Source organism: Primulina tabacum, chromosome 4 (assembly GCF_025594145.1).
Source record: "Primulina tabacum isolate GXHZ01 chromosome 4, ASM2559414v2, whole genome shotgun sequence".
Lineage (NCBI taxonomy): Eukaryota > Viridiplantae > Streptophyta > Magnoliopsida > Lamiales > Gesneriaceae > Primulina > Primulina tabacum.
Genome location: NC_134553.1, coordinates 9607052 through 9632346, shown reverse-complemented (window position 1 = coordinate 9632346; position 25295 = coordinate 9607052). Strand labels below are relative to the sequence as shown.

At 33.2% G+C, this 25295-nt stretch overlaps 2 protein-coding genes across 2 annotated transcripts; one reads left to right on the top strand and one right to left on the bottom strand.

The window, feature by feature from the left end:
• Positions 1 to 5591: 5591 nt before the first annotated feature.
• On the bottom strand, positions 5592 to 6500 carry LOC142541534 (uncharacterized). The gene is made up of 4 exons (XM_075648054.1): positions 6328 to 6500; positions 6177 to 6249; positions 5807 to 5862; positions 5592 to 5741 (listed from the first exon to the last, which is right to left on the bottom strand). The coding sequence occupies exons 1-4, from the start codon at positions 6391 to 6393 to the stop codon at positions 5619 to 5621; spliced, it is 318 nt and encodes a 105-aa protein (XP_075504169.1). The 5' UTR covers positions 6394 to 6500; the 3' UTR covers positions 5592 to 5618.
• A 3253-nt stretch (positions 6501 to 9753) lies between these two features.
• Positions 9754 to 24497, top strand: LOC142543053 (putative axial regulator YABBY 2). The gene is made up of 6 exons (XM_075650039.1): positions 9754 to 10100; positions 11466 to 11594; positions 11996 to 12116; positions 23236 to 23284; positions 23458 to 23533; positions 24092 to 24497. Exons 1-6 carry the CDS (start codon positions 10032 to 10034, stop codon positions 24203 to 24205), a joined length of 558 nt encoding a protein of 185 aa, XP_075506154.1. The 5' UTR covers positions 9754 to 10031; the 3' UTR covers positions 24206 to 24497.
• The last annotated feature ends 798 nt before the right edge of the window (positions 24498 to 25295 follow it).

Below are 25295 nucleotides of genomic sequence, written 5' to 3'. Positions count from 1 at the left end.
TGTGGGTGATCGAGTGGATTCACACGTGTCAGATGTGCATTGTCGACCGAGAACCAACCATGGGTCCGGTTTGAACCTAGTAAAAAATTCGCTTTTATTGTTAAATCGATCTAATCGGTCAAGAACTGGTCGGATAGTCAAGAACTGATGAATCCGTTAATAAGCAGCCCGACTGGTTCATCACTTTTTAATTTTTTTAAAAAATTATATTTTTTTGGAATTTGATTATTTTCTTATATAAATTTTTTAAAAAAATATTTCTATTTTTAGTTATATGTAATTATTTAGATTTTAAATTTTATTACAAATATTATTTAGCAGTAATAGAGCTTTTTTATTTATTTTTTAATTTAAAAATACAAATATAATTATATTTGATTATATGTACGCTGTTTAGATTTCAAACGTTGATAAATATTTTTATTATTATTTATATACATATGTAAGACTATTAGAATTTAAATATATAGTGGTTCGGTTGGTCGAGCCGTTTTTATAATATAGACCAGTTCGATTATTGGTCCGGTTATAAAAACATTAGTTCATAGAAGACTTCCTAAGTTTATGAAGATGATGTAATTTTTGGGGAGCTATGAAGGGATTTGAATATATTTTATTTCATGAGTTGTTTACTTGTATGAATAATAGAATCTTGTTGGTAATATGGTCATTAATTAGCTATAGATATGATTATTTTCTGTCGTGGAATCCGTTTCTAAAAGGTGATCAGCAAAAAAATTGGTGAAAATATTGTTCTACTTTTTTGTTAGGTATCTTTAAATATAATTTCTTTCAAATCTGTCTTTTTTAATGTTAGTCAAATGTATTAAATTATGCAGAGTTGAGATTTATCAGTCATTGTGACATTACGTAAGTCGGAGTTGAGATTTATCCATCAACCAAAGACAATATATCCGACTTGCCATTTTTCCTGGTCGGAAAGATTACTGTTTGGTTTATAAAAATGTTAGTTGAACGAGTTAAATTTTTCAGAAATAGACTTGCATATCTGTACATTTACTTGTAAATTAGCTAGTTCAAAAAATATATATAAAATAGTGACATCAGTCTACTATATTTTACAATTAAAAATTAAAATATTAAATTGGACTACATAGTCGATTACGAGAGGTAAAACATATAAGACTTGGGATTGGAATTCTTCGATTTTAATTTTGAATGGGTTTTGGGAAGAATTTTTTAAAAAAATTAAATATTATTTGTTTTTATTTTACTGTATTTTTAAATAAAAGTTTGTAAAAGAACAAAATTGGGAGAAAAAGAAAAGAAAACAAGGGGGCAAGTGGTTACCACCTCAACCCATCAATACCTTGTTAACCCATCAAAACAAAATTTGAAAGGCCGATGGTCCGTGTTTTTAAAATCGGATTGAACCAATCGAACTGGAGCGGACCAGTTGATTCGACTGGAAATCGATCATAGGTCCAATCCTAAACATGACTCCATTTTTGCCTATTTCAGGATCTCAAGATTGGGAGGTTTTTTTTTTTTTTTTTCAATGGACTTTACCATCTTGACACACGATCCTTCTCAAGCTGTGGCCCCAGCTTAGTCCCTTCTGTTTCATTTCCTTATTCTGTTTGTCATAGCATTGTTGGTCATATCAACTCGACGGTTAATGTGTCTAATGATCATTTTGTTCGGCACACACGTTTGGGACACATGTCTGTTTCTAGAATACAAATGTTGCCCTTTATGACAAATTCTGTAAGTCTTTCTCACTGTTCTGTTTGTCCAATGTCTAAACATACTAGAATTAAGTTTTCTTCCAAGAGCTTATCTCAATCATCTTGCTGTTTTGCCTTGATACATATTGATGTTTGGGGTCCTTTTCATACCCCCACACATAATGGCGATAGATATTTTCTCACAATAATAGATTATTTTTCCAAAGCAACATGGGTTTATCTTATGCAGTTTATGGTTGAGGTGCTGCAGATTCTACAAAATTTTTTCCAAATGGTCCATACCCAATTTTCTGCTCTTGTGAAGATCATTTAGACTGATAATGCGAGTGATTTCTTCAAAAGCACATGTACTTTGTTGTTTAACTCCTTAGGCATACTACATCAGAGTTCTTGTCCTTACACTCCACAACAAAATGGAGTCGTTGAACGCAAACATAGACACATACTCAATATCGCTCGAGCTCTCCTTTTCAATCCTCATTACCATTAAAATTCTGGGGAGATTGTGTTTTAACCTCTTGTTATCTCATTAATCATACTCCTAGTCCGCTAATAAAAAACAAGACACCATATGAAATGTTGTTCCATAAATATCCAACCTTTGATCATCTTCGTGTCTTTGGGTGCCTATGCTATGCAACTTCATTGACTCTAAAGGACAAATTCTCTGTTCGAGCAAATCCTTGTGTGTTCTTGGGTTATTCCAACACACAAAAGGGATAAAAGTTATGAGTTTGGGTGCTAAGAAGTTTTTTGTGTCAAGAGATGTAGTATTCCATGAAAATATCTTTTCCTTCGCCAGTCCGAATCCGATTTTGCCTATTTTTCCTCCACATGATGCTTACAAATCTCCTTCACTTAAGTCAGACTTTGTTGAAGTTATACCCCCTGCTCCTATTGACTTTGTTGAACCTTCGACTCAACCTCCTGCTACTCATATGGATCCCATGGTTTCCCAGCCTCAGAAACGATCCTTTGCGCGTCTCCAAGCCTCCTGTTTGGACCAAAGACTACTCTTGCCCTACATTATCTCACATTAATTTGGCCACTTCCAAATATCCTCTTACCCAGTATCTTACTTATACCAAATTCTCTAAACCTTATCAGTCTTTCTTGGCTTGCATTTCTGTTGATAGAGAACCTAACTCTTATCATGAGGCTGTCTTGGACCCTAGATGGAAGGTAGCTGTGGATTTTGAACTAGCAGCATTGAAATTTAATCACACTTGGGAATTAGTGCAATTGCCGATTGGAAAAAGGCCCATTGGTTGTCGGTGGGTTTATAAGATTAAGCGACATCCTGATGGCACAGTTGATCGCTTTAAAGCTCCTCTTGTCGCCAAAGGCTACACACAACAAGAAGGGATCGATTATCATGACACATTTTCTCCTACCGCCAAAATTGTCACTATACGATGTCTGATAAGTGTTGCGGCTCCGAAGAATTGGCATCTTTATCAAATGGATGTGACTAATGCTTTCCTCCAAGGTGATTTGGATGAAGAGGTGTATATGCAGGTGTCACCTGGTCATTCTCTTCGAGGGGAGCAGCGTGTTTGTCGACTTGTTAAGTCTCTTTATGGCCTCTAACATTCTTCACGCTAATGGGACACTAAATTTGCTAGTGTTATGCGACTGGCAGGCTTTGTTCAGTCGGCCCATGATCATTCTCTTTTTATTAAGCTTGACTCTTTGATTGTTGGTCTATGTGGATGACATTGTAGTCACTGAAAGTGATGAACAAGCTATTTCTGATCTCAAGGTGTTTTTGAATTCTCATATCCATATTAAGGACCTTGGGTAATTGCGTTATTTCCTTGGAATTGAAGTGGCTCGGTCCAAGGAGGGGATTTATCTAAACCAACTGCAAATATGTGCTAGAATTATTAGATGATTCTGGTTTGACAGGTGCTAAAACCTGCAACACCCCTGTTGTGCAATATCAGAAGCTCACAAGTCATGCACTGGATGAGTTCAATCGACAGAATTCTGCTAGTGAGCTTGATGATAACTTAATGGCCGAGTCTGGTGTTCATAAAAGATTGGTTGGGAGGCTCATTTACCTTACTATTACAAGACCCGACATTTGTTATGTTATACAAGTTCTTAGTCAATTTATGCATGCACCAAAGAAATCACATATGGATGCAGCTCTGCGTGTGCTACGCTATCTAAAGTCTGCACTTGGTCTGGGAATCATGTTGTCAGCCATTAAAAGTTTCACATTGCATGCTTATTGTGATTATGATTGGGCAGCATGCCCAATGACACGTCACTCGGTTACAGTTTATTGCATCAAGTTGGGTAATTCCCTAATCTCATCACTAGTAGAAAAATTGTTTTTTACTTCGCGTATTCAATGAATTAATAAGGTAGTTAATTGCCGAAGTATATGGACGTGAAGTAATAGATGTACCTTTTACTTCGCATAATAACCGAAGTTGTATGTTTGAAAATGCTGAAGTCTTTGACCGGTTTTCGAAGGAAAACCGGTCCAGAATTGGATCGGTAGCGAAGTAAGAAATGTGTTTTACTTCATCGATTATTGTAAATGATGAAGTAATATATTATATATAACTTCGTCTTAATTATTATTTAGCGAAGTAGTTTATAATATTTTACTTCATTATTTACAATAATTGACGAAGTAATTCATCTGAAAGACTTCGTAGTTATGTATTTTGATGAGGTAATAGACACAAACAACTTCACAATTTATCCTATTTGTCGAAGTAAATATTATCTATAACTTCAGCATTTATCCTATTTGTTGAAGTATTTTATATTATGTTACTTCACAATTTGCATTTAGTGACGAAGTAAGTGGTTCGAAAGACTTCAGTAATTTGTGTTTTGGTGAAGTAATTGCGCAAAACAACTTCGTTTATTTTTTATTTTGATGAAGTAATTGTTAAAAAAAGACTTCGCAATATATGACTTAATACACTAATATAATTAGTGTATTAAAAAAAGACTTCGCAATATATGACTTAATACACTAATATGATTAATATCCACGAATCCACAATTACATATTCATCACTTCTGACCTCGTCATATTGACATTGAGTGTAATATTGGTTCTTGATGCATCCCTACAAACTAAAATTTTAAAAAGAAAATATATTAGATTCTTCTATTGCAAATAAAAATTGACAGATATAAAATATATCAGTACTGGTAGAGGCATGTTTCATTTGAAAGTACGAACTTATTTCATTTGCATCTTGAAATAACACCGGATAAAAATTCATTACAGATTACCCCAATTGCATGGAGACAATTGCACTTACTAAACCAAAAACACACCCCATTTCTGGACAAGACAAGCCTTCATTTCTCACGACATTGCACACATCTGTTCCTCATTCAAACCCACCAATATAACCTTAACCAGAAAAACAAAACAAACACCACCGCATCCAAAGCACACAAAATTTACACTTCCATACAGACGAATCAAAATTAGCTTAACTCAATCAATTCAACAACAAGACACAAGCAAAACAAGATTTTCACAAAATGGGAAGTGCCTGATTAATCAAAAATGCACCGAGGAGAAACTCGATCAAAATAATTATTAACAGAGTAGTAATCAGGTACCGTAACAGAAGAACCCTAGCTTTTGTGCTAAAATAAACAGATACAGCAAGAAATGATGAGCGATACCGTTGTATGGATAAAACGCCGTCAGTAATCTCACCTTAGTATATGTGTTATCTCTCATGTATTTGAAGATTTTTTCTTTTCTTCTTTCAATTTGGATACTATCATGAACTTCTTTCAATACCCTCAATATTATTGCAGTCTTTAATATACAAATTAAGAGTACGCATCTCTTCAAAAATTAATTACATATTTACATTTATTCTTTTCTTCTCAGCTTCTTTTTCTTGTATGAGACAAGGGTCAAGGATTCCACGAGGACACGACAATGAGATAGTTATCAAGAAAGTATTTAATAACCTGTAACGGAAGTGTTAATAATCCACCGCAGCAAACACCGGCAAAGAAGCACTCAGGTGATATGCCCTGAAATCGGATACGTAAAAAAAAGTGCCTAGACAAAAACTTCGTAGTGAAGGAGTTTAACTAACCATTGCCCCAGCCAAGAAAGATGTAGGATTTCTCACTCCAAGAGAAAATCGTTCCACTGCATGCATGAACCACAAATAAACAATGACAAGCATTTCAAAAAGCAGAAAAAAGTTACAAAACAATGAAATTGAGATTCTTACCCAGTGAACCTCATGAACAGCACGATGAAAGTACAAGAAAATAAACATGTGATAAAAAAGATACAAAAATATATAAATATCATAACCATCTTTTCATAATTACTCTTTCTTTACAAATTATCGGCTTATTTCACTTTTGTGACTAACAAGAATCGACACAACGTACTACATCAACCCCAAAAACGCTGTATTTAGCATGCACAGAAATCAAATATTTTATTAATCTCACCAAAACCAATAAGATTTCCATGTCTTGGTACAACATGAGTAATTTCCATAGCTTTCTCTTTGCTAACCCCTAACTACAATAACCAACAGAAATTACAACTCACAGCTTGAAGGAGGTTTATGAAATTTAAATACATTTCGAGAGTAAAAACCTTTGAGCAAACATCGTCAGATGCTCCAGATTGTCTGAAAAACTTCCCAAAGTAAAAGGGTATCATATCGCTTATACAAACTCCCCTGAAAATATGAACACTTTACAAGCTTATTGCACATTGTATGTATTTGAGATATTTCAATGCCTAAAATTTTATTACCAGAGCCGACAGCAGATAATGGCTTCATATATCTCACACCTGACTTTGTGGACCTGCAGAAAATTAGTGACCTGAAATTTGATAGTGCAGAATCAGTAAAGCATAGGTACATCCTCTTGGTGTTGGTGGTTCGAAGCGAACGGCGGTGGTGTTGGTGGTTCGAACTTCGAAGCGAACGGCGGTGAGTGGAACGGCGTGGTGTTAGGGTTAATTTTGAAGAAAAATGTGGATCGAGCTAATGAGCTCGTCTCTAAAGGATATGTGATATAATTGATATTAATCAGCGACGGTTTCTAGAAAGCCGTCGCTGATGAAATCGGCGACGGTTAAAAACCGTCGCTAAATGTTCAGTATAGTTTAGTTTCCTTTGTTAATATGCGCGGTTCATCTTGTTACTTCAGCATGAACTTATTTTTCTAATTTTTTACTTCATCAACATTGATATGCCGAAGTAAAATATAATAAAAAAATACAGTGAAGCCCGTGTTTTTAAAAATCCGAATTAAAATATATTATTTTACTTCGCTTGTGTTATTACTGATGTTATTGGTAATGTATTACTTCGTAATTTATTATTGCCGAAGTAAAGCCTGCCGAAGTAAAGCCTGCCGAAGTAAAATCCGATTTTTTACTAGTGCATGGAAGTCTAAGAAACAAAGTACGGTGTCGCGTTCGTCTGCTGAAGCGGAGTATCGAGTAATGGCGAGCACCACATGTGAAGTGACTTGGATACTTGGGTTACTACTAAGATATGGGAACGACATTGAGCACAACGCTAACCTTGTATTGTGATAATCAGGCAGCTCTACACATTGCGGCAAATCCATTATACAATGAGCGTACCAAACATATAGAGATTGATTGTCACTTGATTAGAGAAAACATCAAGAACGGTATGATCAAGACTGAATACATTCCCACCACCGAGCAGCTTGCCGATATCTTCACTAAGGGTCTAAGTCAGGAGCAACATTCTTATTTATTGTCCAAGATTGGTGTCTTAAACCTACACCAATCTTGAAGGGGAGTGTTGAGAGTTAAAGAAATGTGAAAACACGTTTTTGACAAATGCGTTTTTGTTCCTTTAGTTTAGTATAAATAATTATAATCTTTGGATTCATTTCAATTTTTTCCCGCAACAATATTTCTTCTTTCTGGAAGTTCGGCGATAGAGTTTTCTTCTTCTTCTCTCCGCGAGATTGCAGCTTGCTTTAACAAAATGGTCAGAACCGGTTCATAATCTGTCTGACCAATTTACTCATTTTTTATTCTTTTTAAATATGATTTTTTTTGTTTTCTCTATAACATTTTATTTCTTATATTCAAAATTTAAAATATTATTTTTTTATATGATTATTTGGATTTAGAATTTTATTAAAAATATTATTGAGGTAATATTACACATTATTTAGATTTATTTATTTTTAAAAATACATATATATTTATATTTGATTAAATATATGTTGTTTATATTTTAAACATGGATAAATATATCTTTTTTAATCATTTATATACAGATTTAATATACAATATTATATTATTATTTTATATAATATAACTTTTTTGGATCCGATCATTTGAACCGTTTTTAAATTAAATCGGGCGATGACAACTAAACCACCACCCTCCGTCTCTGATTTCCACTTAAAACTATAAAACACGCATGGATCAAATTTACCTTAATCTAAGAAATAATAGAAGCATTGCCTTTTAGTTACTTTATGGCGACGACACAATTGAAAATGTGTATAAACACAATCATGTGCATGCTGTCAAGTCCTTACATTTCTTTGAGGTTGTGTCTAATCTGTCATGTCTGCGAATTTTTCCACATTTGACATATTATGGGACTTTTTTTTTTGATGATTTAAATAAAAAAGTACATTCGTCTTTTGTCTTGCTTGTGAAACTATACTTAAATAATAAAGCAAAAATGTGTATGAGACAGTCTCACGGATCATATTTTGTGAGACAGATATCTTATTTGGCTCATTTTGAAAAAGTATTACTTTTTATGCTAACAGTATTACTTTTTATTGTAAATATCGGTAGGGTTGACTCGTCTCACAGATAAAGATTCGTGAGACCGTCTCACAAAAGACACACTTAAATTATATATATATATATATATATATATTGTTAGACTTCTTAAAATTCTGAATCTAAACATCTTACATCATATGTTATATAGTTTCAATTTAAAAAAAAAATTATCGTTCAATACTATATAATAACTATAAATTACTTTAAAATAAATAATCAAATTGCTAATATCAATATATTTTATATTAATTCTACATGTTACGACTGCAAAAATAGATAGAGTGTATTTAATCAAATGAATGATGATTTGATAAATTATAGCCAATTATCTATGTAAAGAAATAAATATTTTTAACATTTATATTGAAGCTACTGTACAAAATTTTCAAAATACGAAACTTGAAAATGCAAATTGTAAAATCAATGTCTTCATTTCACTTATTTATATCGAAGCAAAAACTTGTGTGAGAAGATCTCACGGGTCGTATTTTGTGAGACAGATATCTTATTTGGGTCATCGATGAAAAATATTACTTTTTATCCTAAGAGTATTACTTTTTATTGTAAATATCGATAAGGTTGACCCGTCTCACAGATAAATATTCGTGAGACCGTCTCACAAAAGAACTACTCTTATACCGATATGATTGGATTATCTTGACTCCAAATATCAACAAAAAAAAAAAGAATTTCACGAATTTTTTGACAAAACAACAAATACTAAATCTCAAAATCATATATTACTAATTAAAATCTGGCATCGATCTATTTTTCTTAAAACTTATGAAAATTTTCGAATATTATAAAAACACCACAATTTAAAATATAATTCAAAAATTAAAATAACAATGCTACATCTACCGGCTAATGCGCCCCCCTCGTCCGCTACACACACACACACAATTATGCCAATGTGTGCCTACACATAAAAAAAAGCCAACGGACTCCCACCCACTCATTCTCTCAATCGTAATGGCACATTCTTCCCCCACACACTCACTCAATTTCCACAAATTATTAAAAACCCATTTCCTTTCAATATCTTCAAAATGAACTTCAAATCTTTTATCTATAATTCTATAAATTCCATTTTCCCATTTTATGATTTTAAATATACCATAATCTTGAAAAATAATTCAGCTACACTAATAAAAGAAATACTAACTTCAATTTAAAACAAGTTTCATTAGGAAACTTAAATTCTTTTTCTTCACACAACATATTGTTATGTTATATCACTGTTGCCAACCTAGATAATATTATCCCCTTCTCTCTTTCTCTCTTCTCCTTACAATTTCACTGCCTTTTTCTCTTGTTTGATCTGCACCTTGTCTTCAAGCTGAAGCAAAGCCGAGTCCTTTGATTCCACAAATTTATTGATACATAGCTCTCGATTTGTTTTCTTGTTCAAATCTAGCTCACCACTATATAAATTACCTTGAATATTTAGGCTTTTCTCAACAACAATTTAATCGTTGATCTTCGTCGATCCAGCTAATATGTCACAGGAAAATATCTCCGAACGTGTTTGTTACGTTCAGTGCAACTTCTGCAACACCATTCTAGCGGTATAATTGTATTACTCAATTGATCTTTCAAAACTAGGGCATATGTGATCGCGATAAAGGGTTTAAATTTTTTTTTACTGTTTTTTCATTAAATTTTTGCTTACGCATCGATCTGTGTATGATAATCTAGAGCTGGCAAATGAAATATATATATATATATATATATATATATTATTTCAATAAAAGTACTACATCACCGGAGATTAAGAATCGTGGCCGGTTTGGTATATTTCTTTCTTGTGATATGATGATGTTTCATATTGGGGGGGTTTTTTTTTAGGTGATAAAAATTTTCAAGAATCTGCAAGATAAAGTTGAAGTTCATATTTTGGACAGAAAGAACTGGAGATTTTACAATAATATGATAAGTCAAATTGAAGATTTAGTTAAAATGAGCAAAACCCTAATGATCTCTTTTCTTTTTAGGGCTCCCCATTAAATATTTTTCTGTCCAATCTGAAATTAATTTTTGTTTTTTACCCGAAACTTTCAACTGCATCGCTACATGAGCATAAGCAGCTATAATCTTGATACATATATATATAACTGAATCATTACACACATATTTGTGTGTCGGTGAGGGAAAAATGGATGCATTATATGTCTGAATTCTGCTGTGAGATCTCACTTTGATTTAACCCAAAGAATTCTCTCCTAGATCTGCCAGAAGAAACTCATCGCATAGAAAAGTGATTCCTTTTCTTCTTTTTTTTTTCCCGATTTTTTTAAGCAACCCATGTTTTCCAACATTTGTTCTCAAGTGAGAAGTTTCATTAATGGATATTATTTACACACACAAATTTCATTTTTAGTTCCTCGGATAATTGAGTGCTTTCATTGGAAATTCGAGTACTTTTTTTCCGCTGTGTGTTCTGAAAAATGCATCCAGTTACTGTATCATCATTATTCACGTTCCAGTAACAAAATTAATTTTGAGTTTTTATTGAAAAATAAATAAATAAAAGAAATTTCATGATCAATCAAGTTTCTTGGCCATAGTGCTTGATGAATTCCGTTCCAGTCACGTCGTTTTCTTCTCTTCTCAAACACAAAAAAATAAAAATAAAAATAAAAAATTGATTAATCAATTAAGCATTGATGCATGGTGGTGTCAGAGACCTGTCACAAAAAGTCAGTAGCACTGAAACGAAAGAGAGATTTGAGGGCTTCTTTTCACACAATTGGGAGATCATCCTCTTCGGTTTTCCTGCCCGTATTCTCAGCCATATTAGTCTCCAGTAAAAAAAACAAAACAAGATTCAAATATTTACCCTCTGTTAAAGAAATTAAACTCAAGTCAAATCCACATGCATTTGAATCAATCGAAACCCAATTAATCCCTCTCAAGAATTATATCGTTTTCAGGTGAGCGTCCCGTTCAGCATGTTCACCGTTGCGACTGTGAGATGCGGGCATTGCGCAAATTTGCTGTCTGTTAATATGGGGGGAGCTTCGCTTCATCAGTCTCATGTTCATATGATTCAAGATTTCCAGGTTTTCTTCTTCTTCTCTGCTCTTTTTTTTTTTTTGCAACAGATTAATTCACTTCACTGTTTCAGATTCTTCTGTCATCTACAGTGTTTTCTTGTTACCATAAACTGTGCGAATCAAATAAATTAATGTTCGATCTTAGTTTCAATGTTTTTTCATTGCAGTGCTAAGATAGAGTCATGTTAGTTCACAGGAAAAAAAAATTGGAAAAGATGACCAACTTATTGTACTAAACAAAATTTTGACAAATTATAGGATAAAAAACGAAAACATGCCAATTTATACGACGATTTTAATAATTTTCCCAGTTAATTATATTTAAATTACATAGAAAACTTGATATATAAAAAAATATTAAATAGAATTGTGTGTGCTAATTACATCTCATAACTTGTTGAAACCAGCTTCAGAAACAACACTTTATGAATGAAACTGCTCTTAAAGACAACGGCTCGTCTTCAAAGTGGAACAAAACCGGATCATTTCCCAGTGAGTATGAACAACCTAAGATGGCTCCGATTCGACGTAAGTTGGTTATGTTCTTCATTCCCCAAACCCAAAATTGGATCTGCTTATCGTCTTTGAAAGGAATGTTGCTCATAAAACGTACAGGAAATTAATTAAAACATTATAATGTGTGTATCAGAAGTTAGTGTTGTGCTCTGATGTTGTCAACACGAGCACACAACATGCAGCGGAAAATTAATTATTTAACACACACGTAAACTTTTAATAAATAAATACCAGGTTTAAATTATGCACAAGTACGAATACTTGTGCGATGCCTCATGGCAAAAAATTCACTAGAAAAATTATGTAAATCGTTTACACCAAAACAATACTAGTGAGAAAAAAAACCAAATTCCTTGACACTCCAAGGAATTAAAAATGCATCAAAATAAACCACATAAAAACTAGATGCATAAAATAAAAACGTATTGCTTAAAACAAACACAACCACTCTTCGATCAACACACTGCGTCAGTGTTGTTCTTGAGTGTTGTCAACACCAATCAGCAACACTGTATATGTGAATCAATCACACAAAATCTTCAACACGAAAATCTTCAATATCTGAACTCTCTGTGTGTTCAGAAAAATCCAGCAGCTCTCATACGCTGTAAAGTGATCAACCGATCACACAAAAACGTCTCATCAAAATAGGCTCGGCTCTCGTATATTTCTTCTATGCAAGAACTCCTTAGCCGACCTTTACGTGCACTCCTGAAAACGTCCAGCTAATCCTCTCCACAACAAAGTGATCTACAATCACACAAAACTTCAGCAGCTACACAATAAAGTGACCACCCGATCACATAAAAACTGCAGAGCAAATATATGTTGGACTCTTATAATTTCTTTATGTGAAAAGATCCCTAGTCCAACTCTCTCTTCTCGAGACCTCTCCTGCGGCCGTGAAGTTCTTCATATATCTAACCATTGCTTGACCTAATATTCATTCCATAAAATAGTCCTAGAAAATATAGAAATAATATTTTCATTAGGGATAACACTCTTTTAAACATGGATAAAATATCTTGGAGATAAAAATCATATTAAAAACAAATCATATAATATCTAGATATAAATCAATCAATTTCTTATCATCTAGAAATAAATCAAGCAAGATCTCATAATCTAGAAATAAGTAAACCAAGATATTATCATTTAGATTTAAATCAAGCAAGATTTGATAATCTAGAAAGGCAAAATCATAAATTGATAATATCAATTTAGCAAAATAATAAAGGAATAAAATATTCCTTTCAATCTCCCCCTTTTTGCCTTTCTGGACAAAACATCCAAAAATGATAATCTTGGTAAGCATCGCAGTCAGTTAAGCTCCCCATGCATTCGAATGAGTCTCCCCCTTAGTCAAAGTTCATCTCCCCTTGAATTAAACATGTTAGAGCACTGGTGTTATTGACAGTGTTGTCAACACCATCGTTAGAACACCTGAAAACATAAGAAGACATACGAATGAGAAATTCATTAATCACGCAAAGCAAACCAAAAACAGCATTAAAGATAGAGTATAAGTATTCATTCAATCTCAGCAATTCCAGATGCTTCAGCATCATTCTTTTGCATTTTTGGTCTTCCTACTCCCCTTTTTTTGGCCAGAATGTAAGCCAATTTCCAAAAGCGGACTATACTCAGTCACGTGTAGAATATGAGAGAAAATTGTAAAGGTATATCAGGAGTTATACACAAAGACGCACAAGAGAAATCACGAGAGTAAGGAAAGATTGCAAGGGTAAATGAGAACAAGCAAGAGTAATTATCAGGTATTCAACTGTAACAAAACATATATGCTCTTACTAAAAAATACACCGATTCAATTCTTCAGCTCCAAAAAAAATCCACATGGTAAAGGTAATATTTCCGAAGTTTACCCAAAACACTAATTACGGTTCTATCCCAAAAACAAACAGTAAAATTGATTCAAACTCGTGTTACGACGATTTCAAAAGAATATCCAGTAAAACCCACGTCGATTATAACTCACAGACACAAGTATACACATAAATTCAAAATCTAGGTAATCAAGATTTTTATCAACTGTCATAGGTCAACACTGATATGTCACTGCACATGATGAATTCCCGAAACAAAAATCAATATGCATGTCCTAAATATGCCTCCAATATGATGAATTATCAAAATGTCAGGCATTATATAAACTGTGCTGTGTCAGAACTTTGTGTTGGCAACACCTCCTGGCAATACCACTGAGTTTTATTCAAACTTCCATAAAATTTTATTTTGATTCAGAAATGGTAGCCCCCACACTAGAAGAATGGTCTTCAATGGACTCCCCTAGGTAGCTTTTTCCATTACTATTTTTACTTAGAAGTGGTAGCTCCCACACTAGAAGAACGGTCTTCAATGGACTCCTCTAGGTAGCTTTTTCCATTTTCTTCTAAAAAAATTTTTTATTTATCCTTTTTTTCTGTTTTTCTCCTTATGCTCACATTTTCCAAGTCACTTTATCACATTAGACAAGATCACGATTTCCATGAATATCCTCAACTACTCGATGCCTAGGATTGAGCATAATTTATTCCTCAACATTTGATTGGAAGTATGAACACTCAGATAGTACCTTTCAGAAATTGCCTTCACTGTTCAGACATTACACAAATAAATAGGATGATTATGATTATCCAGTATGTCTAGCATCCTAAAAATATACATGCAAAAATGGTGTTGTCATCGGTGTTGGCAACACCAATGACACATGTGTGTGTGATTATTGTATGCACATGCTGAGAGACTTCCGAAGATTGAAAAATCTCTCAAAGTCCAAAGGTTTTGTGAATATATCAACCAGTTGATTCTCAGTCCTAACAAATTCCAGTAGAATTATGCCTTTTTCAACCAAATCTCGAATAAAGTGACGTCTTATGTCTATGTGTTTTGTTCGAGAGTAGTGAACATGATTATTAGAAATGTCTATAACACTTGAGTTGTCACAATATACCATCATGAAATTACTTAACTTGTAATCCAAGAAAGAAATTTAGTTCTCCTACCAGTGCTCATTTCGAACTATAATGACATGCAATCCACAAAGTTATTCACAAGTATTTCAGATGAAGAACCAAACATAATATCATATACATATACTTGACAGATCAAAATATCAGATTTCAGTTTTTGAATGAAAAGGATTTTGTCAACCTCACCTCGTTTAAAGCCCAGGTTTATCAAGTATTCGGCCAACCTACCATACCATTCCCTTGGAGCCTGTTTCGGTCCATACAAAGCCTTCTTCAATTTGTAGACATGGTCCAAGTGGTGGAGATCTTCAAATCCTTTAGGTTGACTAACATAGGTCTCCTCATTCAGAATTCCACTCAAGAAAGAACTTTTTACATCCATTTGATACAATTTGATGTGCATATGACATGCTATGCCAAGCATCAGTCGGACTGACTCAATTCGAGCTACATGAGTGAAGATTTCGTCAAAATCCTCCCCCTCAACCTATGTATACCCTTGAGCTACCAACCGAGCTTTGTTCCAAACAATGTTACCAGATTCATCTGTTTTATTCTTGAAAATCCATTTTGTTCCAATAACATTGGTATTTAAAGGTCTAGGCACTAAATCCCATACATCATTGCGCACAAATTGTTCAAGTTTTTCATGCATTGCATTGACCCAGAATTCATCTTTTAGTGCATCATTAATATTCTTGGGTTCAATTTGAGACACAAAACACGAGTGACTTACCTGGGAAAACGTAGAGCTCATGTAGATTAGTCCAATCATCTTTCGGTAGACAACCTTCTCTTCTTTCCTAGTTTGCACACCTTCATGTAGTTCACCAATGATTTGTGATGATGGGTGATTCTTCTGAATTTTGCTGGGAATTTCTTTTCCACCATTGATTACCACATCATCATCATCATCGTTATCATTATGCACAGTTTCTGTTCGGTTCAGAGGCGGTGTTGTGCTTGGTGTTGCTTCACTGGTCTCAACACCAGACTCAACACTGTTTCTGGTCAGTGCCTCACTTGTATCCAGCAATTCTTCTACATCATCCTCCGGTGTTTTAACTGTCAGATCTGCAAGATAATCAAACACAACGTTAATTGATTCCATTGTAGTCCTAGTTCTCAGATTAAATACACGATAAGCACGACCATTAGTAGAATATCCAAGAAAAAGACATTTATCACTTTTAGAATCAAATTTAGCTAGATGATCTCTATCATTCAACACATAACCTACACATCCAAAAATATGAAATTAGTTTAAGGTTTGATTTTCTTCCCGTGATAATCTCATATGAGGTCATTGTAGAATCACTCCTTAAATAAACACGATTTTAAATGTGACATGCTGTATTTAAAGCTTCGGCCCAAAAATATTTTGACACATTCTTAGAACTAAGCATGACCCGAGCCATTTCTCGATAGGTTCGATTTTTCCTTTCAGCTATGCCGATTTTTTGAGGGGTCTTCGGAGATGAATATTCATGAGCGATACCTTATGGCACAAAGAAATAAAATGAGAATTTTCGAACTCCTCACCATGATCGATTCTTATGATAACCACCTTCATATCATACAGATTTGTTATCCTAGCATGCAATTTCTTAAAAAGCATCAAAAGTATCAGATTTTTCTCTAAGAAAACTTACCCAAGTAAAATGCGAAAAATCATCGACACAAACAAACGAATATTTCTTACCACCCAAGCTTTCAACTTCCATTGGACCCATTAGATCCAAATGCAAGAGTTCAAGGCACCGTGTTGTCCCCAAGTGTTGCAACACCGAGGTTCGCAACACGAGTTTGTTTACATTTCTGACACAGTCCACAGACATATGAGTTACCTGAACTTAAATTTGACATACCTCTCACAGCATCAAACTTACACAGATTCTTCAAAGTCTTGAAGCTCACATGTCCCAGTTTTTGATGCCATAGGTCTAAATCACTCACCTTGGCACTTAGGCAACCATCACCTTCTCCCAATTGATAGCGATTGTCAGCAGAACAAGTACCTGACATTACACAAACATTGACATCATTAAAAACTTCACAATTATTTTTATTGAACTTAACATGTAAATCATTGTCACAAAGTTGACTTATGCTTATTAAGTTTGAGTTAAGTCCTTCAACGTGTAGAACATTATGAAGTTCAGGAAGTTCGTCAATATTCAGGATTCCTTTGCCTACAATTCTTCCTTTGGCCACCACCACCATAGGTTACACGCCCACTTTTACTTCAACATAATCCGTGAGGTGTTCTTTAGATCCGGTCATGTGGTGTGAGCACCCACTGTCAAAGTACCATGCACCTGCAATGTTAGTTTTTAAAGAAGTATAAATGACATTGCAATGAATAACAGCTTTTGGTACCCTAAACTTTCTTCACATGAGGTTTCTTGACTGTTGTGTTGCGCCTGGTGTTGGGCAACACAGTGGACAACACCAGATGTGCGTGTCATTTCATATAGTCATTTCTCAGTTTAAAACAGAAAGGTTTGATGTGACCTGGCTTATGACAGTAGTGGCAAATAAAATTTCGCTTTCTTTGCTTTGATTTAGAAGTTGACACTGGCTTCTTGGTTTGTGGCATCTTCACCTGGCGGGTCAACTTTCAAATGAGAAGAGGAGGCTTTGTTTTGTTTCAGAAATCGTTCCGAGACTTGCTTTGAGATTGACAGAGTCTTCATGTGAGGTTTCACTATTAAGGGGACAGAGCAGTCTTCACTTGCCTTTACAAATACGGTTGATTTTGATTTAGAGTTGGAAGTTTCACCATGTTCATATGTGCTTTCAACATATCCAAGACCAGTTCTGTTGTCCTTTCCCATTAGTTAGCATTGAGTCAAGTTTTGATGAACTTGAGCTGAATTTAGCAATAGTCTTTGTGGCCTTCTCAAGGTCATCCTTGACTTTGCACAGTTCGAGGTCCTTCTTACTCAACAAGACTTCCAGTCGAGACATGCTACTCTTTAACTCAGTATTTTCCTTTGAGAGCATAGAATTTATTTTATTTCTTTTGATCCAATCTTCGTATAGCTCTTCATACATAGCCTGCACACTTTCAAAGGTGAGTTCATCAGAATTAGTATCCTGGATTTCATGATTACCTGAGTCATTGTGAGATTTATCATTGAAACACAAGGATTTTGAAGTGGTGTTGCGGCCCGGTGTTGCAACACCAGAGGCAACACCATGCGGGTTAACTTGCAGCCAGCACTTTTCCTTCAAAACAGCAATGTTTGTGGATAGTACGTCCATTGGGATTCTGTTAAATTTCCTGTAAAAAAAAAAACAACAATAAACCAGAATCAATCATTTAGTGTACCAAGCATTGGCTCTGATACCACTTGAAAGGAATGTTGCTCATAAAACGTACAGGAAATTAATTAAAACATTATAATGTGTGTATCAGAAGTTAGTGTTGTGCTCTGATGTTGTCAACACGAGCACACAACATGCAGCGGAAATTAATTATTTAACACACACGTAAACTTTTAATAAATAAATACCAGGTTTAAATTATGCACAAGTACGAATACTTGTGCGATGCCTCATGGCAAAAAATTCACTAGAAAAATTATGTAAATCGTTTACACCAAAACAATACTAGTGAGAAAACAAAATCAAATTCCTTGATACTCCAAGGAATTAAAAATGCATCAAAATAAACCACATAAAAACTAGATGCATAAAATAAAAACGTATTGCTTAAAACAAACACAACCACTCTTCGATCAACACCCTGCGTCAGTGTTGTTCTTGAGTGTTGTCAACACCAATCAGCAACACTGTATATGTGAATCAATCACACAAAATCTTCAACACGAAAATCTTCAATATCTGAACTCTCTGTGTGTTCAGAAAAATCCAGCAGCTCTCATACGCTGTAAAGTGATCAACCGATCATACAAAAACGTCTCATCAAAATAGGCTCGGCTCTCGTATATTTCTTCTATGCAAGAACTCCTTAGCCGACCTTTACGTGCACTCCCGAAAACGTCCAGCTAATCCTCTCCACAACAAAGTGATCTACAATCACACAAAACTTCAGCAGCTACACAATAAAGTGACCACCCGATCACATAAAAACTGCAGAGCAAATATATGTTGGATTCTTATAATTTCTTTTATGTGAAAAGATCCCTAGTCCAACTCTCTCTTCTCGAGACCTCTCCTGCGGCCGTGAAGTTCTTCATACATATAACCATTGCTTGACCTAATATTCATTCCATAAAATAGTCCTAGAAAATATAGAAATAATATTTTCATTAGGGATAACACTCTTTTAAACATGGATAAAATATCTTGGAGATAAAAATCATATTAAAAACAAATCATATAATATCTAGATATAAATCAATCAAGTTCTTATCATCTAGAAATAAATCAAGCAAGATCTCATAATCTAGAAATAAGTAAACCAAGATATTATCATTTAGATTTAAATCAAGCAAGATTTGATAATCTAGAAAGGCAAAATCATAAATTGATAATATCAATTTAGCAAAATAATAAAGGAATAAAATATTCCTTTCAGTCTTGAAGTTCTTTCTCACTCTTATCTAAGGATGAAAAGTAAGGGTTAGTGTTTGATGAAACACTCAGTAAGAGAAGAGAAGACCGATCGAATATGATATATATATATATATATATATATATCAAAACTGAAACTCAACAGAGCTGAAACTTAATTGTTTTCTTGCAAATATTTAATAACAAGCATAAACATACACGGAAAGTCGGATTTGGATCATCTGTTGTGGCTGAACCTTTGTTGTGTTTTTTTTACACGAGATGATCAGCTGATAATCTCATTACGTCTGACAATTTTTCAAATTTATCTGACACTGTGTGATATCCATCAGATATCAACTAATCATCTCGTGTAAAAGTGCACAGCATCATATGCTGTGTTTTCAGTCACAGCAGAGGATTCAAATCCCTGAAAATCCTCTAATTTCCTCACTGATATCAGTTTTTTATACTTAGTCTTCCTAGAGATAATGTCAGAACATAATTGGTTCACACATCAAATAAGAGTCTGAAAATTAGAACAATGGTTTTTCAACGTAGCAGGGTTAATTAGAACATCGACCATAACCCAACCACATCAAAGTTAAAACAAAATTCGGAATTTTCTTTCCACTTAGATTTCCAAATGTTAGCATTGCTTCTTGATCTTAAACTTGCCTCAACATTTCAGAATAGTATATTTCAAAATATTCACATATATGATCAACTTAAAACGCATGATACGATTAAAACAATAAGTCCACTTATATATGAATTCTTTATATAATATCAGTAGTTTTGAATTTGTTTGGAGTGCGAGAATTCCTTCAGCTTTCTGCCACCAGCTAAATTTTTAAAGATTTTTGAGTGTGTCTTCCCATGAATTTCAGATCGTATTTACAATGGTGAAAAATCTTGAGAGTTACATCCCCAATATTTGCCATAAACCTCTCATGAAAACCTATTATATATCAGTCATTATCACTCTTTACTTGGTTGTTACACTCAATATATTACTTGACAATTAGAAGCTGGTGGAGGTGGCGGAGCCAGAAATATGATTCTGCTCGGGCTAGAATTTTAAACTCTAGAATCTTTTAATATTTTACATTGATCTACCCGGACTAATATCATATTATTCCAAAATTAGACAAAATTTATATATAAATTTTTTTTAAAAAAAATTGAGCTATCCGGGCTAAAACCCGGGTACAAGGGCATGTGTCTCGGCCTCTGGACTCAGGTGCATCGAGGCCAGTTTGTATAGGTTTGACCGAATCTTCAAACAAATAATAATCAATATACAGCTAGCCAATGGCCCTAATAATTATGGGAAGGAAGATAATAGAGGAGATAGTATTTCTTTCTAGAGATGTCAATGGAGCGGGTATGGGGCGGGTTTGGCTAAACCCAAGACCCTTCCCATGAAAAAAATTTTGACCTATTACCCGCCCCACCCCGGTTAAATATTCTTCGGATCCATCCCATCCTCGAATACGAAACGGGGTCGGGTAGACCCGTGAGACCCGAATTTTTTTAAAATAAAAAAGTAATCTTTCTTCTCACATGACTTAATTATGAAACAGACAAGCCTCTAAATACAACATTGTGGAAAATTAATTCATGATAACAAACAAAGTATTTTCACGACATAAAGACTTACATAAAAAAAGAGTTACTAGCTCTCCAAAAAAATATACATCCCAAAAATAAGTCATAACATAATTTAAACAGATCAATATAAAATCAGCGAGTAGGCAATATTTCAGACACATTCTTCGGGATCATTTTCCTCTTCATCAAGAATGGTGGGACAAGTTGGTAAACTACTTGAACAATTAACTACAAAATTAAATAGAGAAAGTACATTGAAAAAATAAAACTGTAATTTCAAATTGTAAAAAACTTAATTTAAAGAGAGAAAAATACAGTAAAAAAATTAAAATGAATGTATAATAACAAAATAAAACTGTGATTTATTTACCTTTCACCTCACCCCACAACCATCTTCGCGAGCACATAAATGCCTCCAAAGTTGTTGGATTAAGTCTACTAAGATGAGGATCAACTATTCTTCGACTATTGCTAAAAGCAGATTCAAATGCAACAGTTGACATAGGAATATCTAAAATCGTTATGGTTGAGGTAAGCTACTAAAAAATGAAAATTGATAAAATTAAAACCCTAGAATATTTATATCCACATATATGGGACGGATATGGGGCGGGTATTATAAGACCAATGACCCGGCCCATATCCGGACGGGTCTGAAAAATTAGACCCGGGACCCATCCCATGACCCATTTAGTATGCCCAAACTCACCCCATACACACGAGTCCATTGCGGATCTGGGTAAAATCCGGACCCATTGAGATCCCTATTTCCTCCCTTTTAAATTGGAAATATAGCTTGATTCAACACTAAAATTCTCGTGATAGTATACTACAAATCTCTTACCTGGGTTACTAAAAAAAAAATTATTTTTCATGCCAAAAGTCTTACTTTTTATTATAAATATAGACAAAATTGAACCGAGTAAAAAAATTTTATCTGAGAAAAGACTTTCTCACAAAATATCTAGCTACTCTCCATCAGCATAGTTGTCCCTAATCTCCAAACGACAACTCTGTCATCAAGTAAAATCTTGATGGGTTTTGTGAGAAAAGTGCTAAAAAAGAGCACCTGACTTTTTTTGCTTCATTTATGACCTGCTACGATGGCGACTTTACATTCTTGTACAACTCATTTTTGTATTAAAAATTATAAAGAAATCAAGAAGAAAACGTCTTTATTCATAAATGATAATTAAACATATTAGTTTTTTTTTATATATTCGAAAGAAACATTAATCATTTTATTTTTATATATATATATTTTTTCTAAATAGTTCGATTTACGTTAATTTTTTCGGTTAATTAATAGTATATTATACTTGTTTTTTTTTAAATATAAAATCTAATAATTTAAGTTGTGGATATTTCTTTTACGTTCAAATTGCAGGCTAGTAATTGTTTTAAATCTATTATCTGCATTATATATAATAGAATTTGAGACGCGGATATTAAAGTCTTCTCTAGTTACTTAATTTATTAAAAAATTAAAACTCAAAAACTATTAAAATATTAAGTTAAATAAAAATACTAAAAATATTGTGTAACATAGTGCTCTGGGGTTGTCCGAGCTAATGACATAAGGAGTTTGATTCTCTTTACGAACACTTTCTCGGACGATCTTATTATACATGGCTTGTCTAATGTATTTTATCTGTTTAGCGTGGTTTACATGTTATTGTGTTAGTATGATGTTTTACAGTATGCACCGAAAGGTAGCGACTAGAGGTATTGGTGTTATAAAAAAATATTACGTTTTTTACTATTATCATTGATAGTAAACATGGGTTCAATTTTCTGTCGATTTAGTTTTAAATTAATGTTAGCTGTGAAACTAAATTAATTTCATCTAAAAGTTTTAAGAACATTCGATAATTCATATTTCACGTACATGGTCGTTTCAATATTGTTGTAGTTACATTTTTTTGTTATTTATTATAGCAATTATGATAATAGAAAATATTTATTAATTTTCTTAATTAATTTCTACGGTCATGATTTCTCCACAGCCCCAGAGAAAAGACAACGCGTTCCTTCAGCGTATAATCGCTTCATAAAGTAAGTTCTAAGCAGGATCATTAATGTTTAACAAATAATTTTTATACATTATTCGTAAATTTCCCATTTCCTCAAATTTCAATTAAAATAATTAAACTCTACCTTTTTATAATATAGTTTACCTTCAAAATTGTTAATAAAAATTATAACTGTATATTTCGTGATATTTATAGAGAGGAGATTCAGAGGATAAAAGCTAGCAATCCTGAGATTAGCCATCGCGAAGCTTTTAGCACAGCTGCGAAAAATGTAAGTAATATTTTATCTAATCTTTTTCATAAATTCGAATTAAACTTTGTTTTAAATGATATTTTGCCCATTTTTATTTTAACTGAATGAATATTCATGTTTATAATCAATAAAGAAAGGAAGATTTGGTGATTAATTTTTGTTAAATTTCATGTTTACTTGCATTTGAATATTTTTTATGGTTGAGGCAAAATGTTATAATATAAGGAAAGTAATTTGAGTGGCAAAAATCTCATCGCGTGCATGTATTTACCATATTTGAATGTATTTTATGTTTAAATCATATTTGTACGTAATTTGATGACATCGGATATTACTAACGTGTTACGAGAAACAAAAAAGTAAAATCAAATTTTAACTAATTTTAATATATATATTATATATATAATCAAGACATGTGATCTTGATTTTTGCCAACGGACAGGTATAAAATCTAACCTTCACAGCTTTATTATTTATTTTCTTGGTTTCATGTGTTGTCTTCTGGTGCACAAACATCAACACGCGGACAAATTATTTTGCTTATTTATTTATTAATTAATTTATTAATATTTGCAGTGGGCACATTTTCCTCGCTTTCATTTTGGACTGAAGCTGGAAAGCAACGCACAAGCAAAGGTGGACCATGCAGGAGAAACTCAAGGGACTCAAAAATCTCTTGGTCTCTACTAAGATTTTTAAACATTGGAAATAATGGGCAAATCTAGCTATAATTTTAAATTTCTTCCAAAAATTTCAAAATCTGTGGCATTAAATGACTAAGAAATCTGGTTTTCCATGATGCAAATCGGTGTGATTTTGTCGATAAAGACAACAAATTTCGCTGATTTTTTTTTTTTTTCTGTAAACTTTTGACCCTTATTTATTAACTAAACTTTTTTAAAAATCAACTGATTATTTTCACTTGTTTAAAAATAAAAAAAAGGGACTTATAAAAATGCCACGTACATTTCTTGAAATTCTGGGGTTTCATTTAAAAAGGTGCATAGGTCACCCTTTAAAAATATAAGTAATATTTTCTGATATGTTGAAGAAATTTCAGAAGTGAGTTATGGTTGTTTCCCTTCTGATTTGGCATGAATCCCTTCTTTGAGTATATATCGTGACGTGTTTATTGTACAATTAATTGTACCACAATTACAGAATTTTAGAGTTGAATTAAATGTTGGTTGTTTTTTGGAATTTCAAGCACGTTAGATTATTTTATTGATGTCCGTTAAATGATTTATTTATAGTCAACATATTTCTTTAAATTAAATATGATCAGATACATATTTAAGAGAAAGTAAATCAAAAATAATATTTGGATTAAGATTATGAATATCTTGATATTTGATTTAGCATATCATAGATAAATATCATCAAAATTTTCTAATTTTAGAGTTTATCTTTGATGGTTAAAAACATTTATAAATATCGATTGTTAGGATCAATGGAGATGTTTAGAGAGGGGTGAATCACCTCACAAATTTTTCTTGCTAATCTTTAGTAGCAGTGATCTCAACTAGTATTAGTAGCTTAAATCAAATCTCAATCTTCAAAGTTAAGTAGACAACTGAAAAGATAATGGGGAAAGAGTCAAGCTGAACTTTGTGAGCCAAGGTGAAAATCAGTAAACCACGAGCAGTAGATCGACAAAGTAAAATGCAATTAAAAGTAAATCAAACAGTAATTCTTTATGGAAGTTCGAAAGATAAAACTCTTCCACGTCTCCCCATATTATGCTTCCAGAAGATTTTTACTAAAAGACTTTGGTTTTACA